The sequence below is a fragment of the Chelonoidis abingdonii genome, chromosome 1 (genome assembly GCF_003597395.2).
Source record: "Chelonoidis abingdonii isolate Lonesome George chromosome 1, CheloAbing_2.0, whole genome shotgun sequence".
Taxonomy (NCBI): domain Eukaryota; kingdom Metazoa; phylum Chordata; order Testudines; family Testudinidae; genus Chelonoidis; species Chelonoidis abingdonii.
In genome coordinates, this window is record NC_133769.1 from 325,467,744 (window position 1) to 325,490,702 (window position 22,959).

The 22,959-nt window shown below is 40.1% G+C and overlaps 1 protein-coding gene across 4 annotated transcripts in view; it reads right to left on the minus strand.

Annotated features, from left to right (window-relative positions):
* Positions 1-22,959, minus strand: part of B3GLCT (beta 3-glucosyltransferase) — a 136,142-nt gene that overhangs the window by 39,523 nt on the left and 73,660 nt on the right. For 3 of the 4 annotated variants that reach the window (XM_032795960.2, XM_032795959.2, XM_032795961.2), the window contains exons 6-8: positions 19,822-19,933; positions 5,109-5,245; positions 3,973-4,036 (exon numbers count right to left, since the gene is read on the minus strand). In XM_032795960.2, coding sequence (XP_032651851.1) covers positions 3,973-4,036; positions 5,109-5,245; positions 19,822-19,933 — 313 coding nt within the window. The remainder of the gene's footprint in view (positions 1-3,972; positions 4,037-5,108; positions 5,246-19,821; positions 19,934-22,959) is intronic. The other variant, XM_075061649.1, reaches the window with a different exon arrangement.

Sequence of the window (22,959 nt, forward strand, 5' to 3'; positions counted from 1 at the left end):
TTAAGGAGCCGTTTAACTCGATATTAATGACGACGTCGTGTGAACGGATACAGCGTTAAATCGGTATATCGGCCATTAAACCGATTTAAAGTCGCAGTGTAGACCTGGCCATAGTAACAGAGGGAGACAAAGACAGGTAGAGGCATAGGAGCAGACGTGTCTATAACCAGTAGAGAAAACTCCTACAAAACTAGAAGTCTTTAATCTCTCCACTCCTCTTTCAGCAGATAGCTATGAAACCTGCTGGCAAGGTGTCTCACATCCCTCCTCTAGTGACTCATACACATAGAAGATAACAGTTTCCTGCTGCTATCAGTTACCCTTTTAGCTCTAGTGGTAGAGGTGAACCTAAACTCCTAAACCAAATGATGACCCAACTGGGGATTAATATGGTGCTACAAGATGGAATTTCTGTTTCAGTTGGTTTAAAAAAAAAATTGAAATTATTTTAAAAAATTACCTTAGGTTGCCAAGTCAAGCACTCAAAAATAGGAAAAGCCAAAAAAAGTTTGCCTGTGTAATCTTGATTCGTCTCCTTTGAATGTATGCATTATGATATAGTCTTTAATTACATGCTCAGATACTAGTTTCCCCCAGCCCCAGGATCCCCAGCTCATTCAGTCTACAGGATGGATGTGTTCTGAGAATGAATCAGGGTTGTGTACTGAAGGAGACTGTTGTCTGTAGAACATTGCCTCATTTGTTACAGAAGCTGGAAGGTATGTAGTGAATGAGGCAGGAAACTGCAGGAAGAGAAAGGGTCTCCTAGTTAAGAAAGTTAAATACTACCATGGAGGATTAAATTCTAGCTGTGCCTCTATCACAGAGCTCCTAAGTGATGCTGAGTAAGTCACTATATTTGGCATATGCAGTCTGTTCAAGCCAAGCCACAGCATTCTCATCCATCATGTTCAAGGCACAAAGACCTCCAGGAAGTTGAGTCATTTTGCTGTCCTCAGCAATGTGTCATGGTTTGTAGCTCCCCACATTGACATAGTGGACTGTCTCTAAAACACCACTGAAATTCCACGGCAGCACAAATTCCATGTCTGGTATGAAACTGCTTCAGAAAGCTCCATTGCCTTTATGGTAAATCAAACCCAGGCTCACACTGAGTGGGGTCCAAGACAAGATAATATAATTACTTTCTCTGCAGACCATGAAGCTCGCCATGCATCCTCTACTGTAAATCCCTCATCCGGTAAAAATATCCAAATTGGCAGCCATGAGGGCAGATGATGATGTCATGGATTAAACAGGTCTTTAATTTAATATCATGCAATTTCATCACAAGCTTTGCTATGTTTTCCTCTCTGTGTGCACCGGGCAGAGCAATATTGCAGAGAACTGGTAACCATAGTAGAAAAGTAGATTTAAGAGTGCCTGAAATAATATGCATAGTGGAATTAAGTTGTATGTCAATTATCTTTGTATGAGACTAACGAGCCATTCTGGAGTACAGTACTCTGCCACTGAATAACAGTGCCAAGGCTGAAGTGCATAATGTTTGGGCACTGGAGCCCATGTCATTCTGGGCAGTTTTCTGAGCAGGTTGTTGCATGTTTTGACCTTTGTCTATCCAACGTGATGCCTACATAAACCGAGTGTAAATCATGTTTTATTCATTGACCACTGAGAATTATATTATATTCAGGTCTCTGCCCGTTTGTGCATGATTTAAGTGGAAGACAACTGATACAGTCTTACTTCCACTTGGTATCAGATGCCACAGACAACAATAATTGGCCAATTCCCACCATATCTGCACTCAGAACACTCTCAAGTATGTCAAAGAGTGTGACTGAGTGCCGAGTCATACGTTGCCTGCATAAACAAACTTGTGAGACCCAATATATGGTAGGTCATATGAACGTAAGTTGAATAACACTGATGATAATACTTGCAAGAGGCTGTTTTTCTGGTGCCTCCAAGCACTTTTTCTATCACCAATATGCACACGGAAATGGCAATCTCTCAAAAACAGAGCCATTGCACATACTAACCAACTTGGCATACTTCTAGACAATTTCACCTAAATGCCTATGTGCCAAACCATATCATATGACACAGTAAGATTAAGGAAAACTAAATTACTCTTCATCTTATGTTGGAATCTATTTTCGATTACAGTTGTAAGTGCCGACAAGTCACTTAAACCAACATATTCATTGCTGGTCAAGTGTGTTCTTCAGATATGTAGAATTGGTGAGCACTCAGCTCCAACTGAAGATGGCTGGAAGCTTGCTTTGAACATATGAAGTGCTATAAAAATGATAAGTAGACTGAAAAATAAGGACCTAGGTGTCTCAAGTTGGGCTCCAAATATTAGTGAGCACTTGGACCTTAATCTCACTGTGCCTCAGTTCCCAGATGTAAAATTGGGATAATAATTCTAATGGAGACAACATCACCTAATCTCACAGAAATGTTGTGAAAACAAACTCTTTAATGTTTGTGAAGCACCCAGATATTATGGTAAGAGCACCACAGAAACACCCCGAAGAAAATCAATAATTTTGTATTCAGCACACATAGGCTAGTGTGCATTAAATAAAGTGTACGGCTCCACTGAATGTGGAGGATAAAACAGAGTTCCAAGAGTCACACTGAAAATGAAAATGGAATGGAATTTATGGAATGCTGTTCTAAAAGGCCTTCTTGCAGAAAACCATAAATGAACATAGTATGTGTGCTTTATGACCAAAAAAAGCCATTTATTTGTAAGACAGACTGTGTTCCATCTGGAAAGCCACAGCAGAGTAGTGAATGTAGACAGTATTAGGAAGAAGACTAATGAACAGGCAGCAGCTAGACCTAATAGACACAAAGGTGAAATAAAAGCACTTAAGGCAAATGATGTCACTTGGATTCTATCTTACTGAAGGCACATGAGCATAATACAATTCCTTTTCCCCTCAACAACGATAAAGCAAAATAGAAGAAAGTGGTAATCACTCTTCTGTCACACCTCCCTTATATCTCCAGCTTTTCCAGTCTTCACTGAAATGTAAATGAACTGGGAATAAGGAATGAGGGGATTCATGAGGGCAGGATTGTAAACTAAGCTCATATATTTAACATCTTCAAAATTTAGAGTCTCTAATACCAATATTAAAGATATTAGATTGCATCCTTTATTTATTGGCAGCCAATGTAATTTATGGAGGACATGTGTAACTACCCCTTTACTTCTATTTGAAGAAGCGAGGGGTTGCCATTTCAGTTGTTACAGCCTTGGGGTCAATTAGTGTGTGTTACAGTAACCTAGTCTGGGTGTGGCAAAGCAGGATGGCCCCAGGAAGGTCTGCATCAGAGAGAAATAGCGGTACTTTCTGGATAAACCAGAAATGGTGGTAATGACTCTTGACCACCATCCAAACATAAATTTCCTTTCTCAGAAAACAATGATGGATTTCCATTCTCTCCCCACCCCACCCCACACTTCTACAAGTTCCCAGATCTATTTGACTAGCATTGGCTGTACTGCCTGAATAATATACACACACAAGCCACAAGCAGGCCTCTCAAAATGCTTCCTGCTGCCAACAACCATCATAATAGTTTAATCTAGGTTGAAATCAATGTCAGTGAGGCAATATGATATCTGAGACAGCCCTTAATGGGTATAGAATAGGAGACTCAAAATGCAAACTTTTCTATTTGATGAGCTAGGAACCTCTTCTTTTTTTCCAGAGCAAACTTCCATAAAGTGATGCCTTCTTGCACACTATCACATGATACAAATTCAGCTTTACTTGCAGTACCACCTATATTTTGTAACAATAGAACTTTTACAATTCTACATATTATAACACTGAAAAGGAAGGCAAACAAATATACAGTCCAGAAAGTTCAAATCTTTTAACAACCTTAAAGAGTCCACATTACTTAGGCTTCAATTTATCAGCATTTAAACAGCAAATGACAGGGTTAATTTACTTACATGTTTCACGGGAATAGAACATGGCTTACCTCATGTTTTAAATCTATTGTAAAGTCTGACTTAAGTGGTTCACTTTTCAGCCTGTTTGCAAGCCTGTACAATAAACATAATGAAATTTTCTTACCTCATAAAGTAAGAACAAGAGTAATGTAATGGAGACAGCAACTGAATTTTTTAAACAAACAAACTTGAGATTGTATTCATGTCTATGAAATGTCAAACCGTTTTCTAGGGGCTTTTTGATAATGAGTTGTTTACACATGAGTTGCAGGAATTTAGCAGATAGGATTCTAAAATAGGCTACAAATGAACTAATTATTTAAATAACATTTGCAGTGTTATTTTATTATATAACCCTCTTTCAACATTTAAAAAAAATTAAGCTAATTCATCAGGAATCTGAGAGGTGGGGAGTCATTGGGGTGGAGGTGGGGGGTCCCTGACTGTCTCCTGCAAAAAAATCACACTTCTGGATTTATTAGAACCAGAAAAATTTTATATAAGATAATCTGGAATGGAAAGCAAACATCTGGACATAGCCTGCTGCTGTTAGCACTAGTTCTTAGAATATACCTCTCTGTGTCAATTTTTCCTGCCCAAGAAGAAAGTCTTCAATAGGAGAGGCCCTGCAATCTAGCATCATGTTTTTAACATTTAAGGAGATAATTTTGTGCTTTCAGCTGCTTAATGATTAGCCCCTTGCTCACTCATTTAAACTTTTCTTCTTATTTGTCCTCCCATTTGTAATATTTAAACATTTTCCATTTATGAATATATATTTTTGCTGCATAAAAGTGCATAAGACTTTAAACGTCACATGGTACATAAAATCATAAAGTGTATAACAAAGATACAAAGTTATATGCAAAAATATATTTCTGCACATATGTATTTATGAAATTTTAATTATTTATTATAATAATTTATATTTGCAAAGCTTCTTTTGTGTGTTTTGGTATGTGGGATGAGGAGGGAAGGTATTTTATAAGAAATACTAGTATTTTAAATTTTGTGTAAAACACTAATTTGTGCTCAGTCATAAATCCTTAAAATAATAGTGCTTAGTGTTTATATAGCTTTTTATATCTTCAAAGCACTTTACAACCATGAACTAATTAACTATTAATAAAACAATTTTAGAAAAGATTACAAATTAAATTCTTACTTGTTTACAAGAGGAATGCTAAGTGCCCAGCCAGCAGCAAAATCTGGAAATTTAAAGACTGTAGGATTTTCAGCAAAGGCATAATGATGTATTATTGTAGATTCTTCATCATATAATGCTTTTCCTAAGAACCATTCCTGTAAAGAGAGGTGGGATATATCATTTTGCTCATCTACTTCATTGCTTTAATAAAGGAAATAGATAAAATACAATATTCAGACTGAATAAAATGAACCCGAGAGAGAGGGTAAGTGTGTTGTTTGTAATGAGACTGACTAAAATTTTATTTGTTTGCTGATGGTGAGAACTGAGGAGGAGAAAATGGAGGAGGGAGAAAAAATATTTTAAAGATCCACACACAATGTATTTCCAAACCACCAGCTCCCTTTGATCCTGCATTGCAGCAGCTTCCCCCTCAACTGAGGACTCAGTAAGTCTAATACTACTTTGAGTGTTGGCGAGAGGGGGCACCATACCCTCACAGGCTGAATCTACATCAAATTTGGAATCCATGTCTGTTAATCTTCAGTTTCACTAGCGAAACTAGCGAAACTGAAATTTTCAAGGCAAATACATTTTAAGTACCCAATCCCTCAAAACAATAACTGACCGAAGATGACCAGAGTCTGTTCTAAGTTTTACATGCAGGAAGCAGGAGAATAAAAAATTACTTATAACAGGGCTTTACATAAAGGGCAGTTCAGGACACAATTTATTGTGCTGGGAGACAGTTAATTAACTTAAATGCTGGTACTGTGCTTTTCATTAATTTTAAATAGCAAGACCGACCACTCACATGCATAAAGTTAATTTCACATCAAAGTATTTGCAGGACTGGGACCCTAAAGAAAATTTTAAATATAAAACCAACACCTAAGAAAGGAATGGGTCAGTATCCACAGCCATGTGGCCAAAAAGCAATACTAGAAACATCATCTCAAGCAGTGGTTCAACAAAAACTTTTTAATTGTAGATATTATTCTGTGTATTGTGGCAGTGCCTCATGGCCTACACTGTTTGGCTTTTGATAGTTTACAATACAATTCAATTCAAAATTACAAATTCATCAGGTAAAATGGACTAAGCTTGGTTAACAATTTCATCACAATATACAAAATGCCATGGAGTGTTATTTAGGCCTTAGTAAAGATTGTGTTAAAATTCCAGTCTAAATCCCATTTTCCATCTGTTTATAACATTCAAGAAAAATAATCACTCTTTTTTGAAAATTAGTCTCCTGGAATACGTATTTTTTGTACCAAACTTTTGGATCTATTAAAAAAAAAAGAACATATTTAAGCAGAACATTAAGAAATATTAAGGCAGGACACCTCAACCTCAAGACATTCTTCCCTTCTTCTCATCAGCCATTTGTATAATTGCATATGGAAAGGCTCCTAATTCTCTAGCTCCCATAATCCCTTGCATATCTATATAGGTGCAAAATATGCTCCCCCATTTGATTCCCTAGTCAAGCCAGCTTCTATCAGGACAGAAGGAGGTTATGCGTGAAAGGCTTCTTGACATTCCCTCCACCAGAGTCAGAGCGGTTTCTACCATCCCCTATCCTCTTAGGCACTGAGTTTTATCCCACCAACAAAGGAAGTCCATTTTTTTTTATTTACTATTAGTGACAACAGCATCCACTGGAAAGCTATCTAGCAGATAAAAATACTGGAGGAAGAATGGAAATGGAAAGAGATGCAAATTCTTGTGTATAAAAAGGTACTATTCTGAGTAACAAAATCATTCTTTAAAAGTGAAGCCATACAAAACATTTAGATTTAGAGCCTTAAGGGTTAAATCATTTTGATGCTACATATGTTCTATGCTATTTGACAATCAGTTTCAGTAAATTATTTCTAACATTTTCATACTATGGTAACATTAGTGACTCTCCTCAGCAGTCCATGTGCAGGCAAGTGTAGAGGTCAGAGATGTCCTCAATTTAATAAAGTCCCGGAAGACAAGCATTACCCTGAGTAGTGTTGGAAGGCGTTGCGTCTGTGTGAGTGGGGTGAGCGCAAGATGGGAGATCTATGGTCATATTATGTGTAGGTATTTTTCCTATACAAAAGCCTCCTGCTGTATTGTTTATCTCTCTCTGATATTTACATGCAATGATTGTGATCTTGCTAACTTCCTCAATAAACAAACAGATCAAAGTGTTCTTAAACCAGTTTGGCCAAGCTGACTGTGAAGTTACAAGGGTTCTACAAACTGGTGATGGGCAGAGAAATGTAGACAATTGTCATGTTGTTAAGTGCCAGTAACTGACACTGGAACATATCCCACTGTACATATAAATGTGGGGTCTAATGCCACTCAGACGATTGGATTCATTGGTAGTTCCCTAAACATTCTCTTCAATGTGCGTGGTATCAAAAAGTTACAGAGATTTAAGCTCATTAAGAAGGGATTGATAATAGACAAAAATATATAATGCCATTATATTACTGTATGCCCACTTTGATAGTGCTCGATTGGTCACCCCATCTGTAAAGGATTACTAGACGGGAAAAATATTAGAAAGGGCATAAAATGATTAGGCTGAACAGCTCCTTATGGGCGAGATTTAAAAGACTGGGACTGGTTCGAGGTGTGTAGAAGAGCCGACTGAAGGTGGATTGGATAGGGAAGTCTATTAAAATCGATTATCGGTGTGGAGAAAGTGACATAAGGGAGTGTTATTACCCATTCACATGTTTACCCTCCTACACGGAAACGCGGTCACCCAAGTAATTAATAGGGCGGCGGTTTGTGAAAGAACAAACATAAGAAGTATTGCTTTTCACACAACACACAGTCAACTGAGAACTTGTTGGCGGGGATTTTTGTGAGGCCAAAAGGTACATTATATTCAAAAGAAATAGGTAAGTGTCTGGGGATGAGTTCCATTTGATGCATTTGAGCAAGATGGTCAGGGCGCACCACCATGTTGTGGCAGCCCTAATTGTGACTGCCAGAAGCTTGGGAGGACGACAGAGGATGGAAAACTAGATAACTGCCTTTCTGTTTCAATCCTTTGCCGTCACTGTCAGCGACGGATTCTGGCTGATGGCTGCCATTAGTCTGACCAGCAGGCTATTCTTATGTAATTGGTATGTTAGGTTACGCTAAATATCTATGAAAGGCGTGCCATGGTTCCTGGGGTGGGTGAGAGGGAATGGGGTGGGCTGTATGTCTCCTGGTAGCTGGATATAGAAGTGGAAGATTAGAACAGTTGGGTGTAGAGATTGTTCAGTGAGACGAGTCGATGCGAATGTAAGGGTAGTTAAGTCAGCGGCAATGCGACGAAGGCAGTGTCGCCTGCGCGCAGGGTGATATGGATCGTTGGGAGGTGAGGTTACCAGGGGACCGGGAGGCGGGGTTTTGTGTTGGCGCCAGATAACGTATAAAGAAGATGCAGAAAAGCAGGAGAGTTCCGGATAGTGGGTATGGGGTTGTTAAGTAGGCAATTGGGGAGGGGTTTCTTGTTACAAATGAGTGATAGGTTTCAGATGAGTGGGTACCATCGGTGGGTACACTACGAGTTGTAGCAATTACCAAGGTATTAAAGGTGGAGAGGGTGTAACGAAGTTCTAGTGTAAGGGTGGGTCGGCGAGCAGGAGGGTGTAGGCACTAACAGGTTATGGTAGAGAGTGTGTCACAGTAGTGGTAATGTAAATGTGGAGGTGTCGTTGAGAGAGAAAAAGGGGTAATCAGTGTCGGGTTTTAGTGTTGAACTTCAGGTATACAATTGAGGGTTGGGGCAGGCGGAGACAGAGCTTAACGGCACAATGTGATACAGAAGACAGAGCGAATTTCTTATGTCTTGATTTCTTAACTTACCAAGACTAGCACATAGCAATAGACAGAGAAGCAATGCAGACAATTTTTTTAGCCATGACTGTAGGCGAGCGACGGAGGCGAACATTCTGCTGAGAAACGCTGATTACGAGCGGTGGTGCAAAAGATGAAATTGAGCGAATTATCTAGAGCGTAGGAGAACGGCTGATCTAATGGTGCACGCTTAGCAGCAGTGGAGGGGCTGCAGCTGGCAGCAGGTACGGAGTCCAGAAGAAGTTGAGCGGGCCAGGTTAGTTTTGGAGCAGCAAGTGCTGCATTGTAGAAGTTTTAAACAGAGACCAGTTTAGCTTTGAGTCTGGAGTGTGGGAGGCAGAGCGGGCAGCGGTAAGATGAGTAGAGATAAGGAGTGAGAAAGGTGGCAGCAGAGGTTCGTACCAGTCCCCGTAAGGCGAGCAGCCAGGAGAAGCAGCAAGAGAGCTTAGAGGCTAGAGCGGGTGTCGAGGTAATGCAGGGATCTCTGCAGCGCATTGTTCTTCGTGGGGGGGTTAAAAACGGGGTAGCGCTCAATAAACGGAGTGAGAAGGAGCTCCAGAACCCCGGGTGAGCAGCCAGGCAGCGAAGTGCGAGGGCCTTTGTGATCTTGAGTTTGAAATGTCTGTTTTTAGAAGGAACGTCGAGGCAGTTTCTGCAGGGACTTCTGATAGCTCCTCGTGTCCAGGGGGAGGAGGGGAAACTGTAGGGTGAGGAGCCAGGACTGGCTGGCAGAGTCCGTGGGCGAGGTAGGTGGCGCTCGGAGAGAGGCACTTGTCTATGACTCATGCGCACGTCGTTAGAAAAACCATATCTGTGCAGCGTGCTGTTTCTGTGACCTACACCCAGAGCCAGTGAGACAAGATGATAACAGACGGAGACCCTTTGAACAGGGCAGTGGTCCCACTTAGCACAAGTGGCCATCCCTTTGAGAAGGGCAATGGCTCTTGGTAAACAACTTTAAGGGGCCCTCCCTTTGAGAAGGGCAGTGGCCCCGGTAAACAACTTAACAGCCAGGGAAGGGGCGGCCACAGGAGGAGAACAAAATGGAGTATGGGGACAGCTGTAAGAAAACAAAATGGAATAGGGGGATAGCTGTAACAGACAAACAGCAAGTATATTCAAATGGACATCTCATATTCTACTCTCAAGTGTGTTCTGTCACATCTAAGTATTGTATTCCATATTATAGTTTTACAAGGACATTGATGTGCACTGGATTTACCAAAATTATGGTTGTACATGCCTCTTATTGGTTCAATTTTGTTTTAAATTTTAATATTTCTTTTTTGGCAGAATAAATTCAAAAGAGAAGGATTAGGCAGCACTGTAGGAAAGTGAAGTGTTATAGTGTGTTAAGCATACAACATCTCACAGGTATGAGAACTGCAACACAACTGAAAAATGGAGCAAGTTAAATACAGAGCATCAGCTTTTAATTTTGAACTCTTCCTAGTGTCACAAACCAATTTATTTAAAGGTGAACTATAAAGCTAATGTTTAAAGGTGTTTAAGATGTCAAATCATTAACAGAATGCGTGCAGATTTAAAATTTAAATATTTACATTTTAAAACAAAAGTCCAATTACCCTGTGACACTCGATCACATCACAAACACAAGCAGGTTGTGATGTCACCAGCTCATGCAGGGGAGCTAGATACATGGTGTCACAGCCTGATCCAGTACCCTTCTGTAGGAACACCAGTCTGTTGTGAGTAGTCCCAGTTCTGGGGCCCATGTGCTTTCAAGCCAACTAAGCCCGGGCAGTCTAAGCCAATGTTTCTAGCTCTGAGGCCCTAGACCACACTCCCAGATTCAGACTTCTGGTCTGGCATTCTTCTTTGAGATGTGAGGCGCTGCTGCCCAAGTCCCTAAAATCGATGTCTGAGACCTCCCAAGCCCCCCAGCTGCTTCCACATGATCCCCAAGAGCTCCAAATAGGCTGCAGGTGCTCTGGGCTTCTAGTTTAACCCTTTCAGGAATAACATGGCAGGAAAGCAAGGTACATATGCTTAACAAAGGAATTTAACCACAGCGACTGTACTCTTGAAGACACTCAAGAGTTATAACTCTTTAAAAAGTTACCGAGATACTGAGAAGCACTCTCTCCACTTGTCTGATCTTGCCCCTTCTGCAAGTCTGAGGTTTGTCAGCATTACCAGTTGGGCAGAATTTCTCCTGCCCTTTTCAATCCTGCACGTTGTGCTTCCAAGTGGCAACGGTCAGCCCCCCCTGCTCAAAGCAGTATCCAAATCTTATGTACAGTCTCTCTTCTTTTCCAGCTCCCCAGGCTGAGATGCTGCAGATCCACCTGCTATACTGGCACCCATGTGTAGAAAATCCATAGTTCGATGGAGTCAGAGCCAGCAGCTGAGACACAAAAGTGATAGCTCCAGTTTGCTTTGTGATGGTTTCTGAGTGATGTTCCTTCAATGAAGGGGTCAAGCAACTTTCCTGGATGGGGCAGCTATCTGGAATTAAATTCAATAAACTTGCATTGGGCAAGGTTAAACGTCTTCTACTCATAATACAAAATGGAGGTGCTAATACAAAATGGAATTCACAGTTTGATCGACATATTCCATGTCATCACATATGGACCCATGAATCCACATTTTGGCAAGTAAACAGCAATTCTTATATATTCATTAGGGCTGCCAAGTGATGAAAAAAAATATCACGATTAATCATGCGATTAAAAAATTAATCACAATTAATCACACTGTTAATAACAGAATACCATTTATTTAAATATTTTTGGATATTTTTTACATTTTCAAATATATTGATTTCAATTACAACACAGAATATGAAATGTACAATGCTCACTTTATGTTTATTTTTATTACAAATATTTGCACTGTAAAAAACAAAAGAAATAGTATTTTCAATTCACCTAATATAAGTACTGTAGTGCAATCTCTTTGTCATGAAAGTTGAACTTACAAATGTCAAATTATGTACAGAAAAATAACTGCATTCAAAAATAAAACAATGTAAAACTTTAGAGCCTACAAGTCCACTCAGTCCTACTTCAGCCAATCAATCGTTCAGACAAACAAGTTGGTTACATCTGCAGGACATAATGCTGCCTGCTTCTTGTTTACATCACCTGAAAGTGAGAACAGGTGTTCACATGGCACTGTTGTAACTGGCACTGCAAGATATTTATATGCCAAATGCACAAAAGATTCACATGTCCTTCATGCTTCAACCACAATTCCACAGGATATTCATCCATGCTGATGACGGATTCTGCTCGATAACGATCCAAAGCAGAGTGGACTAACGCATGTTCATTTTCATCACCTGAGTCAGATGCCACCAGCAGAAGGTTGATTTTCTTTTTTGGTGGTTCGGGTTCTGTAATTTCCACATCTGAGTGTGGCTCTTTTAAGACTTCTGAAAGCATTCTCCAAACCTCATCCCTCTCAGATTTTAGATGGAACTTCAGAGTCTTAAACCTTGGGTCAAGTGCTGTAGCTATTTTTAGAAATCTCACATTGGTACCTTCTTTGCATTTTGTCAAAACTGCAGTGACGGTGTTTGTAAATCAAACAACATGTACTGGGTCATCATCTGAGACTGCTATAACATGAAACATACGGTTAAAACAGGGCAAGGGACATAACAATTCTCCCCAAGAAGTTCAGTCACAAATTTAATTAATACACTATGTTTTAACGAACATCTCAGCACGCACAGCATTTATCCTCTGAAACAAGTGGATGAGCATGTAAGGGGCATACGAATGTTTAGCATATCTGGTACATCAGTACCTTGGAACGCCAGCTACAAAATGCCATGCAACACCTGTGTCTCAACTTTCATGGTAACATTGTAAATAAGAGCAGACAGCAGGCTTGTATTCCATCTGTGTGTGGGATGTTTGTGTAGAGAGCCTCTACATCCATGGTGGCTAGGATGGTGTTTTCTGGAAGGTCACCAATGCATTGTAGTTTCCTCAGGAAATCACTGGTGTCATGCAGATAGCTGGGAGTGCTGGTGGCACAGGGTCTGAGTAGAGAGAGTCCACATATCCAGACAGTCCTTAAGTGAGAGTGTCAATGCCCAAAATGATTTCATTTTTACAGTGCAAATATTTGTAATAAAAATAATATACACTTTGATTTAAATTACAACATAGAATACTATATACATTTGAAAATGTAGAAAAACACCCAAAAATATTTAATAAATTTCAATTGGTATTTTATTGTTTAACAGTGCAATTAATCACAGTTCATTTTTTTGAGTTAATTGCGTGAGTTAACTGCAATTAATCAACAGCCCTAATATTTATTTTTAAATTTTATTCAATTTTTGGTCTTCATGTACATCTTTTTATTATGTGGGGTGTAAATTAGCTCTTTTTAAAGCTTTGCAGTACATCTTTAATTGTAATTCTGTTTTAATCTATAGGATGCTGGCTAATTCCATGGTGGAGAACACCTGAAAACTAGAAGATACTGTTTTATATTTTCACTTTTTTATTTTATTTTGTTTTTTTAGAGGGAAGTAAGGGAGGGTTTCAGACTGGATTCTGAGGAAGGGTTTCCAATGGTGTGGACAAAGGGTTCCCTGTTGTCAAACTCTTTCTTTCTCGAGTTTACATGTCCATCACAACCTGCTTCCTTGTCAGAAGTTCTTAACTAGATCTTCAGACTAAAAACCACTGGGGGCAGATAGAGGGAGTTTGGGAGCTGAGGCCAAAGAAACTAGCAGCAGGTAAGTACAGGAGGTAAAAGCTGCAGAAGTGTGCAGGAAATCGAAGACAGTAAGCCCACTGAGGGTGGTGATTTGGTTCTTACAATTTATTTTCTATTCTGTAGAGGCACTTCTATAAGGGTTATCACCAAAGCAATCTGGAAGGAGAAGGGTGAAAAGTGAACAAAAAGGAGATTGGTATGTGTTGGAGGAAAGGTAATTACCGAAAATAAGAACATTTATCTCGCAGGACCTCAGTCCACAAAACTTGAGTGTATTTGTCCTCAATGTGAGAACATCAGTCCATAAAAAAGTGGTCCCCCATCTCAACAAAAAATGGGAAAAATCCACCTCAGGAGTGTGAGTTGAAAAAAGAGGATTTTGAAGCTATTTTAGTTTCTTGTGATAGATACAATATTTAGAATCTTATTTATAATACAGATTATCCACATGATAAAACTACACTGAGAGAGCAATTCTGGTCAAACTCAACATGTGAAACGATTTGGTGCATTATTGACACACTATGCAAAACTCAGTTATGGGCCATTATACTAAGATGGCCACTACCTTGTATTTAAAAGCAAAATGGATCTAATTTTTCTTTAAATTTATGCTGGAACTTAACTCGTTATTGTAATAGGATTTATGCACATGGCATTCAAGGCCGACTAAACCATTTATTAATTCTGAAAAGGAGCAGTAATTTCTTTTGTAATAGAAAAGCCTGCTCAGATTTTCAAAATACTTAAAGGATGTTCAACAGACAGTTTAGTAGTATGAGCAGGGATCCTAGTAATCCATTTGCCAAAGAAAAATGCACGTGGTTCATACAGAGTCATCCCTTAGGGGAGGATCTATTAATGGAGATTCTCTATGTCAACAGACATGTGGACCAGGGGGATCCAGTGGATATAGTGTACTTAGATTTTCAGAAAGCTTTTGCCAAGATCCCTCATCAAAGGCTCTTAAGCAAAGTAAGCTGTCATGGGATTAGAGGGAAGGTTCTCTCATGGATCGGTAACTGATTAAAAGATAGGAAACAAAGGATAGGAATAGATGGTCAGTTTTCAGAATGGAGAGAGGTAAATAGTGGTGTTCCCAAGGGGTCTGTCCTGGGCCCAGTCCTATTCAACATACTCATAAAAGATCTGGAAAAAAGGGTAAACAGTGAGGTGGCAAAATTTGCAGCTGATACAAAATTACTCAAGATAGTTAAGTCCAAAGCAGACTACGAAGAGCTACAAAGGAATCTCACAAAACTGGGTGATGGGCAACAAAATGGCAGATGAAATTCAATGTTGATAAATGCAAAGTAATACACATTGGAAAACATGATCACAACTACACACATAAAATTATGGGGTCTAAATTAGCTGTTAGCACTTAAGAGAGAGATCTTCATAGAATCATAGAACTGGAAGGGACCTTGAGAGGTCATCTAGTCCAGTCCCCTGCACTCAAGGAAGGACTAAGTATTATCTAGACCATCCCTGACAGTTGTTTGTCCAACTTGCTCTTAAAAATCCCCAATGATGGAGATTCCCAAACCTCCTTAGGCAATTTATTCCAGTGCTTAATCATTCTGACAGTTAGGAAGTTTTTCCTAATCTCCAACATAAATCGCCCTTGCTGCAATTTAAGCCCATTGCTTCTTGTCCTATCCTCTCAAGTTAAGAAGAACAATTTTTCTCCCTCCTCCTTGTAACAACCTTTCATATATTTGAAAACTGTTATGTCCCTAAACAAATCCAATTTTTTCAATCTTCCCTCATAGATCATGTTTTCTAGACCTTTAATCATTTTTGTTGCTCTTCTCTGGACTTTCTCCAATTTGCCCACACTTCCTGAAATGTGGCACTCAGAACTGGACACAATGCTCCAGTTGAGGCCTAATCAGCACAGAGTAGAGCGGAAGAATTACTTCCTGTGTCTTGCTTACAATGCTCCTGTTAATACATCCCAGAATGATGTTTGCTTTTTTGCAACAGTGTTACACTGTTGACTCATATTTAGCTTGCGATCCACTATGACTCCCAGAACCCTTTCTGCAGTACTCCCTCCTAGACAGTCATTTCCCATTTTGTATGTGTGCAACTGATTATTCCTTCCTAAGTGGAGTACTTTGCATTTATCCTTATTGAATTTCATCCTATTTACTTCTGATCATTTCTCCAGTTTGTCCAGATCATTATGAATTTTAATCCTATCCTCCAAAGCACCTGCAACTCCTCCCAGCTTGGTATCATCCACAAACTTTATAAGTGTACTCTCAATGCCATTATCTAAATCATTGATGAAGATATTGAAGAAGAACCAGACCCAGAACTGATCCCTGTCAGACCCCACTCAATATGTCCTTCCAGCTATTCTGAGAACCCCTTATAACTACAAACTAGGAATGGCTTTCAAATCAGTTATGAACCCACCTTATAATAGCTCCATCTGCTTGTATTTCCCTAGTTTGTTTATGAGAAGCTCACGCGAGACAGTATCAAAAGCCTTACTAAAGTCAAGATATACCACACTACTGCTTCCCCCCATCCACAAGACCTGTTACCCTGTCAAAGAAAGCTATCAGGTTGGTTTGACATGATTTGTTCTTGACCAATCCATGTTGACTGTTATTCATCTTCTAGGTGTTTGCAAATTGATTGCTTAATTATTTGCTACATTATCTTTCCGGGTACAGAAGTGAAGCTGACTGGTCTGTAATTCCCCGGGTTGTCCTTATTTCCCTTTTTTATAGATGGACACTATATCTGCCCTTTTCCAGTCTTCCAGAATGTCTTCTGTCTTCCATGACTTTTCAAAGATAACTGCTAATGGCTCAGATATCTCCTCAGTCAGTTCCTTGAGTATTCTAGGACGCATTTCATCAGGCCCTGGTGATTTGAAGACATCAAACTTGTCTAAATAATTTTTGACTTGTTCTTTCCCTATTTTAGTCTCTGATCATACCTCATTTTCACTGGCATTCACTATGTTAAACATCCAATTACCACCAACCTTCTTGGTGAAAAACAAAACAAAGAAGTCATTTAGCACCTCTGCCATTTCCATATTTTCTGTTATTGTTTTCCCCCCTCGTTGCGTAACAGGCCTACTCTGTCCTTGGTCTTCCTCTTGCTTCTAATGTATTTGTAGAACGTTTTCTTGTTTGCTTTTATGTCCCTAGCTAGTTTGATCTTATTTTGTGCCCTGGCTTTTCTAATTTTGTCCCTATATACTTGTGTTATTTGTTTATATTCATACTTTGTAATTTGACCAAGTTTCCACTTTTTGTAGGACTCTTTTTTGAGTTTTAGATCATGGAAGATCTGCTGGTTAAGCCAGGGTGGTCTCTTGCCATAGTTCCTATGTTTCCTATGCAGTGGGATAGTTTGCTCTTATGCCCTTAATACTGTCTCTTGGAGTCATTGTGGACAGTTCTCTGAAAACATCCACTCAATATGCAATGGCAGTCAAAAAAGCAAACAGAATGTTGAGAATCATTAAGAAAGGGATAGATAATGAGAGAAAATATTATATTGCCTGTATATAAATCCATGGTATGCCCACATCTTGAATACTGAATGCAGATGTGGTCACCACATGACGGAAAAGATATATTGGAATTTGAAAAGGTTCAGAGAAGCGCAACAAAAATGATTAGGGTATGGAACAGCTTCCATACGAGGAGAGATTAAAAAGACTGGGACTTTTCAGCTTGGAAAAGAGATGACTAAGGGGGAATATAATAGAGGTGTATAAAATCTTGACTGGTATGGAGAGAGTAAATAAGGAAGTGTTATTTACTCCTTCTCATAACACAAGAGCTAGGGGTCACCAAATGAAATTAATAGGCAGCAGTTTTAGAACAAACAAAAGGAAGTATTTCTTCACATGATGCACAGTCAACCTTTGGATCTCCTTGCCAGAGGATGTTGTGAAGGTCAAGACTATAACGGGGTTCAAAAAAGAACTAGATACATTAATCGAGGATAGGTCCATCAATGGGTATTAGCTAGGATTGCAAGCGATGGTGTCCCTAGACTCTGTTTGCCAGAAGCTGGGAATGGGCAACAGGGGATGGATCAGTTGATGATTACCTGTTCTGTTCATTCCCTCTGAGGCACTTCATGTTGGCCACTGTCAAAAGACAAGGTACTGGGCTCGATGGACTTTTGGTTTGACACAGTATGGCCACTCTTATGTTCAGAGACTCTCTAGTTTATAATTTTGTGAAAAATAAAAACATATTAACTATTAAGTAAATTTTACTGAAAGTACCAATGTCACTTATTCAATGCACATAACCACTCCTTCTAGCTGATTTTTTAACATGCTTTAAATTTACACCAGAACCCCATTTATCGGATCTAATTGTGACTGGGGCCAGATCAGATAATCAGGAGAAATGGCAAAGAGCTTTGTATCCCTTATTTTAAGATGGGAGTGGCGAGGTCTGGGGAAGTCAGCTGGAGCCCCAGCCACTGTCAGCCCTGGGCGGCTGGTGGTTTGGTTTATACAGAGAGGTGGATAATGGAGGCTTAGATAAACAGTGTTCTACTGTATATCAGTAAAATGTGTTCAAATGATATCCGTATATATTCTGGGTAGTGAAACTAAAGTTTGGCATTTCATTTTAATCACGGAAAAACACGGATTTATGGGGGAGGGGTTAATCGGAGAATTTTGGGGCTTTTTTATCACAGAAATCTAGGATCCCTGGTTATGAGACTACAAAAACATTTTAAAATCTCTACATTATTAAGGTTCTCACATTTTAAAAGTGGTTGTGTAGAAGAGAGGCTATGCCAGGTGGCTATAAAGAAAATGTCTTTCTAAACAAAGGCCCACACTCATACCTGAAGTAGGGCTTCCCTCAGCCCTTGAACAAAATAACAGTAAATGAACAAGGCCAATTACTGCCAATTTCCCAAGTAGTATAGAAGCATGGCTTCCTTCAGCCAGACAAAGTAAGGATATCAAGATGGGTGTTTTTCAGCAAGTCCCCCAAAATACCAGATAAACAATCCAACTGATGGTTCCCTTCTAACACAGCCTCTTTGGGAAGGGCAGTAGTCAATTTAACAGCTCTTCCTTGATGGCTTTGGGACTAAGTCCTTTGTTCCACAAACTTCCTAACCCCCTTGCTTCTTGAGCAGGTAGGAAAGATTACTTTTCTCTTAGGAACCAACCAGCCTAATAACATAAAGAACTGTCCTACCAGATCAGTCCAGTTTTCTGTCTAGCAATGATCAGAAACAGCTGCTTGAAGGGAAGGTGCAAGAATCCCCAAAGTGGACTGCTACCAGCTCCTCCTATGGCTGCTTTGTCGTCATGAGACGCATCTAGAGGAATCTCCTTTATGGTCAACTTTAGCAATTCCTCCAAGGCAGGACATGTACTCATACCTTTTCATACTCCAAGCTTTAACAAATTCCCTGCTTGAAATGTGGGGTACATACTCCCTATGATAAGCTGATTAGATTTCCCACACACACAATTTTGTAAGCTACGAGCCATGCAAGTACTGGTCTACAATGGAACTCTTTACAAGAGAAACAATTATAACTTTAAAAAATAACATTTTATACTCATCATTTGGTATTTTAAATGAATTATTTGTAGGTCTCTGTGGCTGTCACAAAGGTCGAGGAAGTCACGGATTCCGTGACTTTCCGCAACCTCCATGATTTCTGCAGGGGCTAGTGTGACTGACCCCAGGACCAGCTGCTCATGTGGCCCATAGGACAGCCACACCAGCCTTCCCGGGGTGGCCAGAACAGCCGTGATCCACAGCCCCAGGCAGCGGTTCCCAAGCAGCCGCAGAATGCCTGCTCTGGCAGCAGTCCCCGGGTGGCTGACCAGAGCAGCCGTAGTTCCCAGCCAGCCAGCCGGAGCAGCCGTGATGCCCTCCTCCCAATAATGCCCCCCCGTGCCACCCCAGCAGCAGCCCACTCCCAGCAGAGCCTCCACCCCCAGATTTAATCACAGGTATTTTTAGGATAAGTCATGGACAGGTCACAGACCGTGAATTTTTGTTTATTGCCCATGACCTGTCCAAGACTTTTACTAAAAATACCCATGACAAAATCGTAGCCTTAATTATTTGAACTAGTTTTCCAGTGTTTTATTCTATATAAAAATCTCCTTCAAGCACATTCAAAAGGTTAGATATCTGATGATTTTTTATTTCACCTTAGACTTGTCAAATCTTCTAAGTGTTTCCAGCAGTTTAACAATTTGTATTCTTGTATCTTCTTCACAGAAGAAAATCCATGAGGAGTTTCTACCATAGGAAGCAGAGAAGCTAACAAAAGAAAGAGGTTGGTTTACTACAAGATTGACTTCTGAGGAGAGTACAAACCTTAAGTAAAACAAAGACAAAAACCCTGCTAACTGGAAGTCAACCCCTCAGCCATATGGACCCCAAAACAATTAGTGCTAATGGAGGATCATGTATCAGAACCCATATGCAGTGCAGTGTAGATGTCTGCTTAAGGGAAACTCAAAGAACCTGGTCTCAATTCCTGATTGTCTGTCTACAGAGAGGAATATGGATGTGCAGAGTAAGTATATTCAGAGTTCTCCAGGTACTGGTACATAACCTACTTTCCCTCCTCCTTACCTTTCTTCCATAGAATCCCCTCATTGGAGGTCTAACAAACAGAGTAATAACCTTAGAAAAGATACTGGTTGGTGTTTTAGCAAAACTGTCCTGTCATGCACTAACTACACTAGCCCCTGAATCTAACTGCATTTGTGTTCTTTAACTCCGTTAAAAACTGCACAGATGGAAGGGATTTCCTTTCACTGAGTTTTAGTTAGGCAGGTAACAACTAATCAAAATGCAGGATTCTCTACCTCTCCAAGAAGATCTTCCCATTTTTCTCTCAGTCAAATTCTTTCACAACTAAAATATCTATTAGTCAAATAATGCCTCCTTGTACTCTTAAAGGTATTTAAGAGTCCTTCCTCTGGGGGGAAAAATAGTGCCTTCTGGGTAAAGGGAAACAATTAAAGATGCATCAGTGGAGCAGTACTGCACAAGAGAATAATGTCTCGTGAATGGGTGGTGGAACTCTATGTAGATGCTTTGCAAATGTCAGGTAAGGGTATTTCCTGAAGGGATGCCACTGAAGTTACTTATGCTCTAAATAAAGATATTCTTAACTACCGAATCATCCAATTCCCACTCATGATTGATGGTGAAATGCCTACTGACGGCATCCATCAACACATTCGGAGTTCCTAGAAGGTAAGCTGCCATCAGGGTGATTCAATTCCTGTTACACCCATTCTATATAGCGATTGCTTTTACACACAAGGGAATGGATTTCCTCCCTTTATGTTTGTTGATGTAAAAGACAGATGTCATACTGTCTGATATTATGAGGATGTGGCGCGAACAGATAAATTGCAGAAAATCCTTGGAAGCGTTTCAGACTCAATGTTCCAGTAGGTTGATGTATATCCTGGCCTCCTGGGGTGTCCAAGTGCCCTGTGCCATATGACTGTCTATGTGGGCTCCCAGGGTGAGAGAGAGGAGTCTGTAATGATCAACTTGTCTGCTGAGGAAATCCTTCCCCATCACACTAGCGAAGGAGTTATCCTGGGAGGAATTGTTACCGTGGTATTTATGCTATGTTTGGTTGGTGAATACAATGTCTGGAACCATACCTGAAGGAAATGTAGGTGGAGCGTGCTGAATTGGCTAATTTAAGTGCAAGAAGCCATGTGCCCCAGGAAGGAAAGACAAGTACCCTCTGGAGCTCAAGAATTGCACATAACCTGATCTATGAGGTCACTAATGGTGTGAAACCTGTCCCTTGGTAGATAAGCTCTTGCCATGACTGAATCTAGGTTGGCCCCTACGAAGTCTACAGTCTGTATCGGAGTGAGGACGGACAGATTTTCCCAAATTCACACTGACTCCTAGTGAAGAAAGTAGTGGAAGAATTAATAAGGTCAACTCAAGCTTCCTGATGTGTCCTGGCAATGAGAAGCCAATCATCAAGACAGGGAAAGATGGTGAAGCTGTTCCATCTGAAATTCACTACTATTACCAGAAAGACCTTGGAGACAGTGGTGAGGCTGAATGAAAGCACCCCTGTATTGGACATTATTGAGGCCCACCACGAATCTGAGAAAACACCCATGGGCAGAGTGAATATCCATGTGAAAGTAAGCATCCTTCATATTGAGAGCTGTAAAGCAAATATCTTTTTTCAGGGCGGGATTACTGACACCAGAGTGACCTGTGAAATTTCAGCTTGTGAATAAAGTGACTGAAAAGATCGAGTATAGATCTCCAATCTCCCTTCTTCGTGGGGAGTAGGAAGTATAGAGTAAAAAGTCTTTTCCTTGGTTTTGAAGAGCACTCTATTGCTCCTCACTCAGAAGGGATTCCACTTCCTGTGTGAGAATGGTCCCTGAAGAAGGGCAGGGATGAGGGTTTTGAAAGACAAAGGGAAGTAAACTCAATCGCTTAGCTAGACTGAATGAAATCTAATACCCACTTATCCATTATAGCACTCCACTTATGCAAACAGAGGGCTAAATGATCTGCGAAAGGTATGTGGAGATCGGGTAGTGGTGGCATCATTAATAGTTTGCAGCTCTCGAACTCCCGTCAAAAATACCTTTTTGCTGGAGGATGGGATTGAGATGGTGCGGTAGATGTGGGAGGTGCAGGGAAACAAGACTTCTGTACTCTTTGTCTCTTATGAGGAGGGTCATAAGATCACTGGTGATAAAATTGTTGAGATGTTGGTCTGTCTGTAAGGCTGTAAGTTCTTTTTGGGGCAGGTATCTATATTTCCAAGGAGTGGAGGATAGCTCTGGAGTCCTTTAAAATATGAAAGAACTCATCAATCTTTTTGTTGAAAAGGTGGGCTTCATCAAAGGGCAAGCCCTCTACAGAATTTTGGACCTCCCTGGGAAATCCTGAAGCGTGTAGCCATGACTCATGGTGCATCACAGTGGCTGTTGCTATTGACCTAGATTATGTATGTGCTGCATCAACTGCTGACTGAAATACAGTTCTGTCTTATCCTCCTCAATAAGACCCTGGAAGTGGGCACTGTCATGCTGTGGTAGCTTGTCTATAAAGTCTCAATTTAGAATAGTTCAGATAGTCATATGTAGCCAACAATGCTTGATAGTTCACTGGGGCAACAGGATAAGACAACGGGCTATGTATGGTCTGGTTTAAAAGTAAATTACTCATTCTCCTTAGGCAAGTAATCGGAACGTTCAAAATTAAGAAGCACCTAACCTGATGAATAAAGTGGAAAATGTTTTATAATAAAATTTGAAATTATATTTGACATTTCT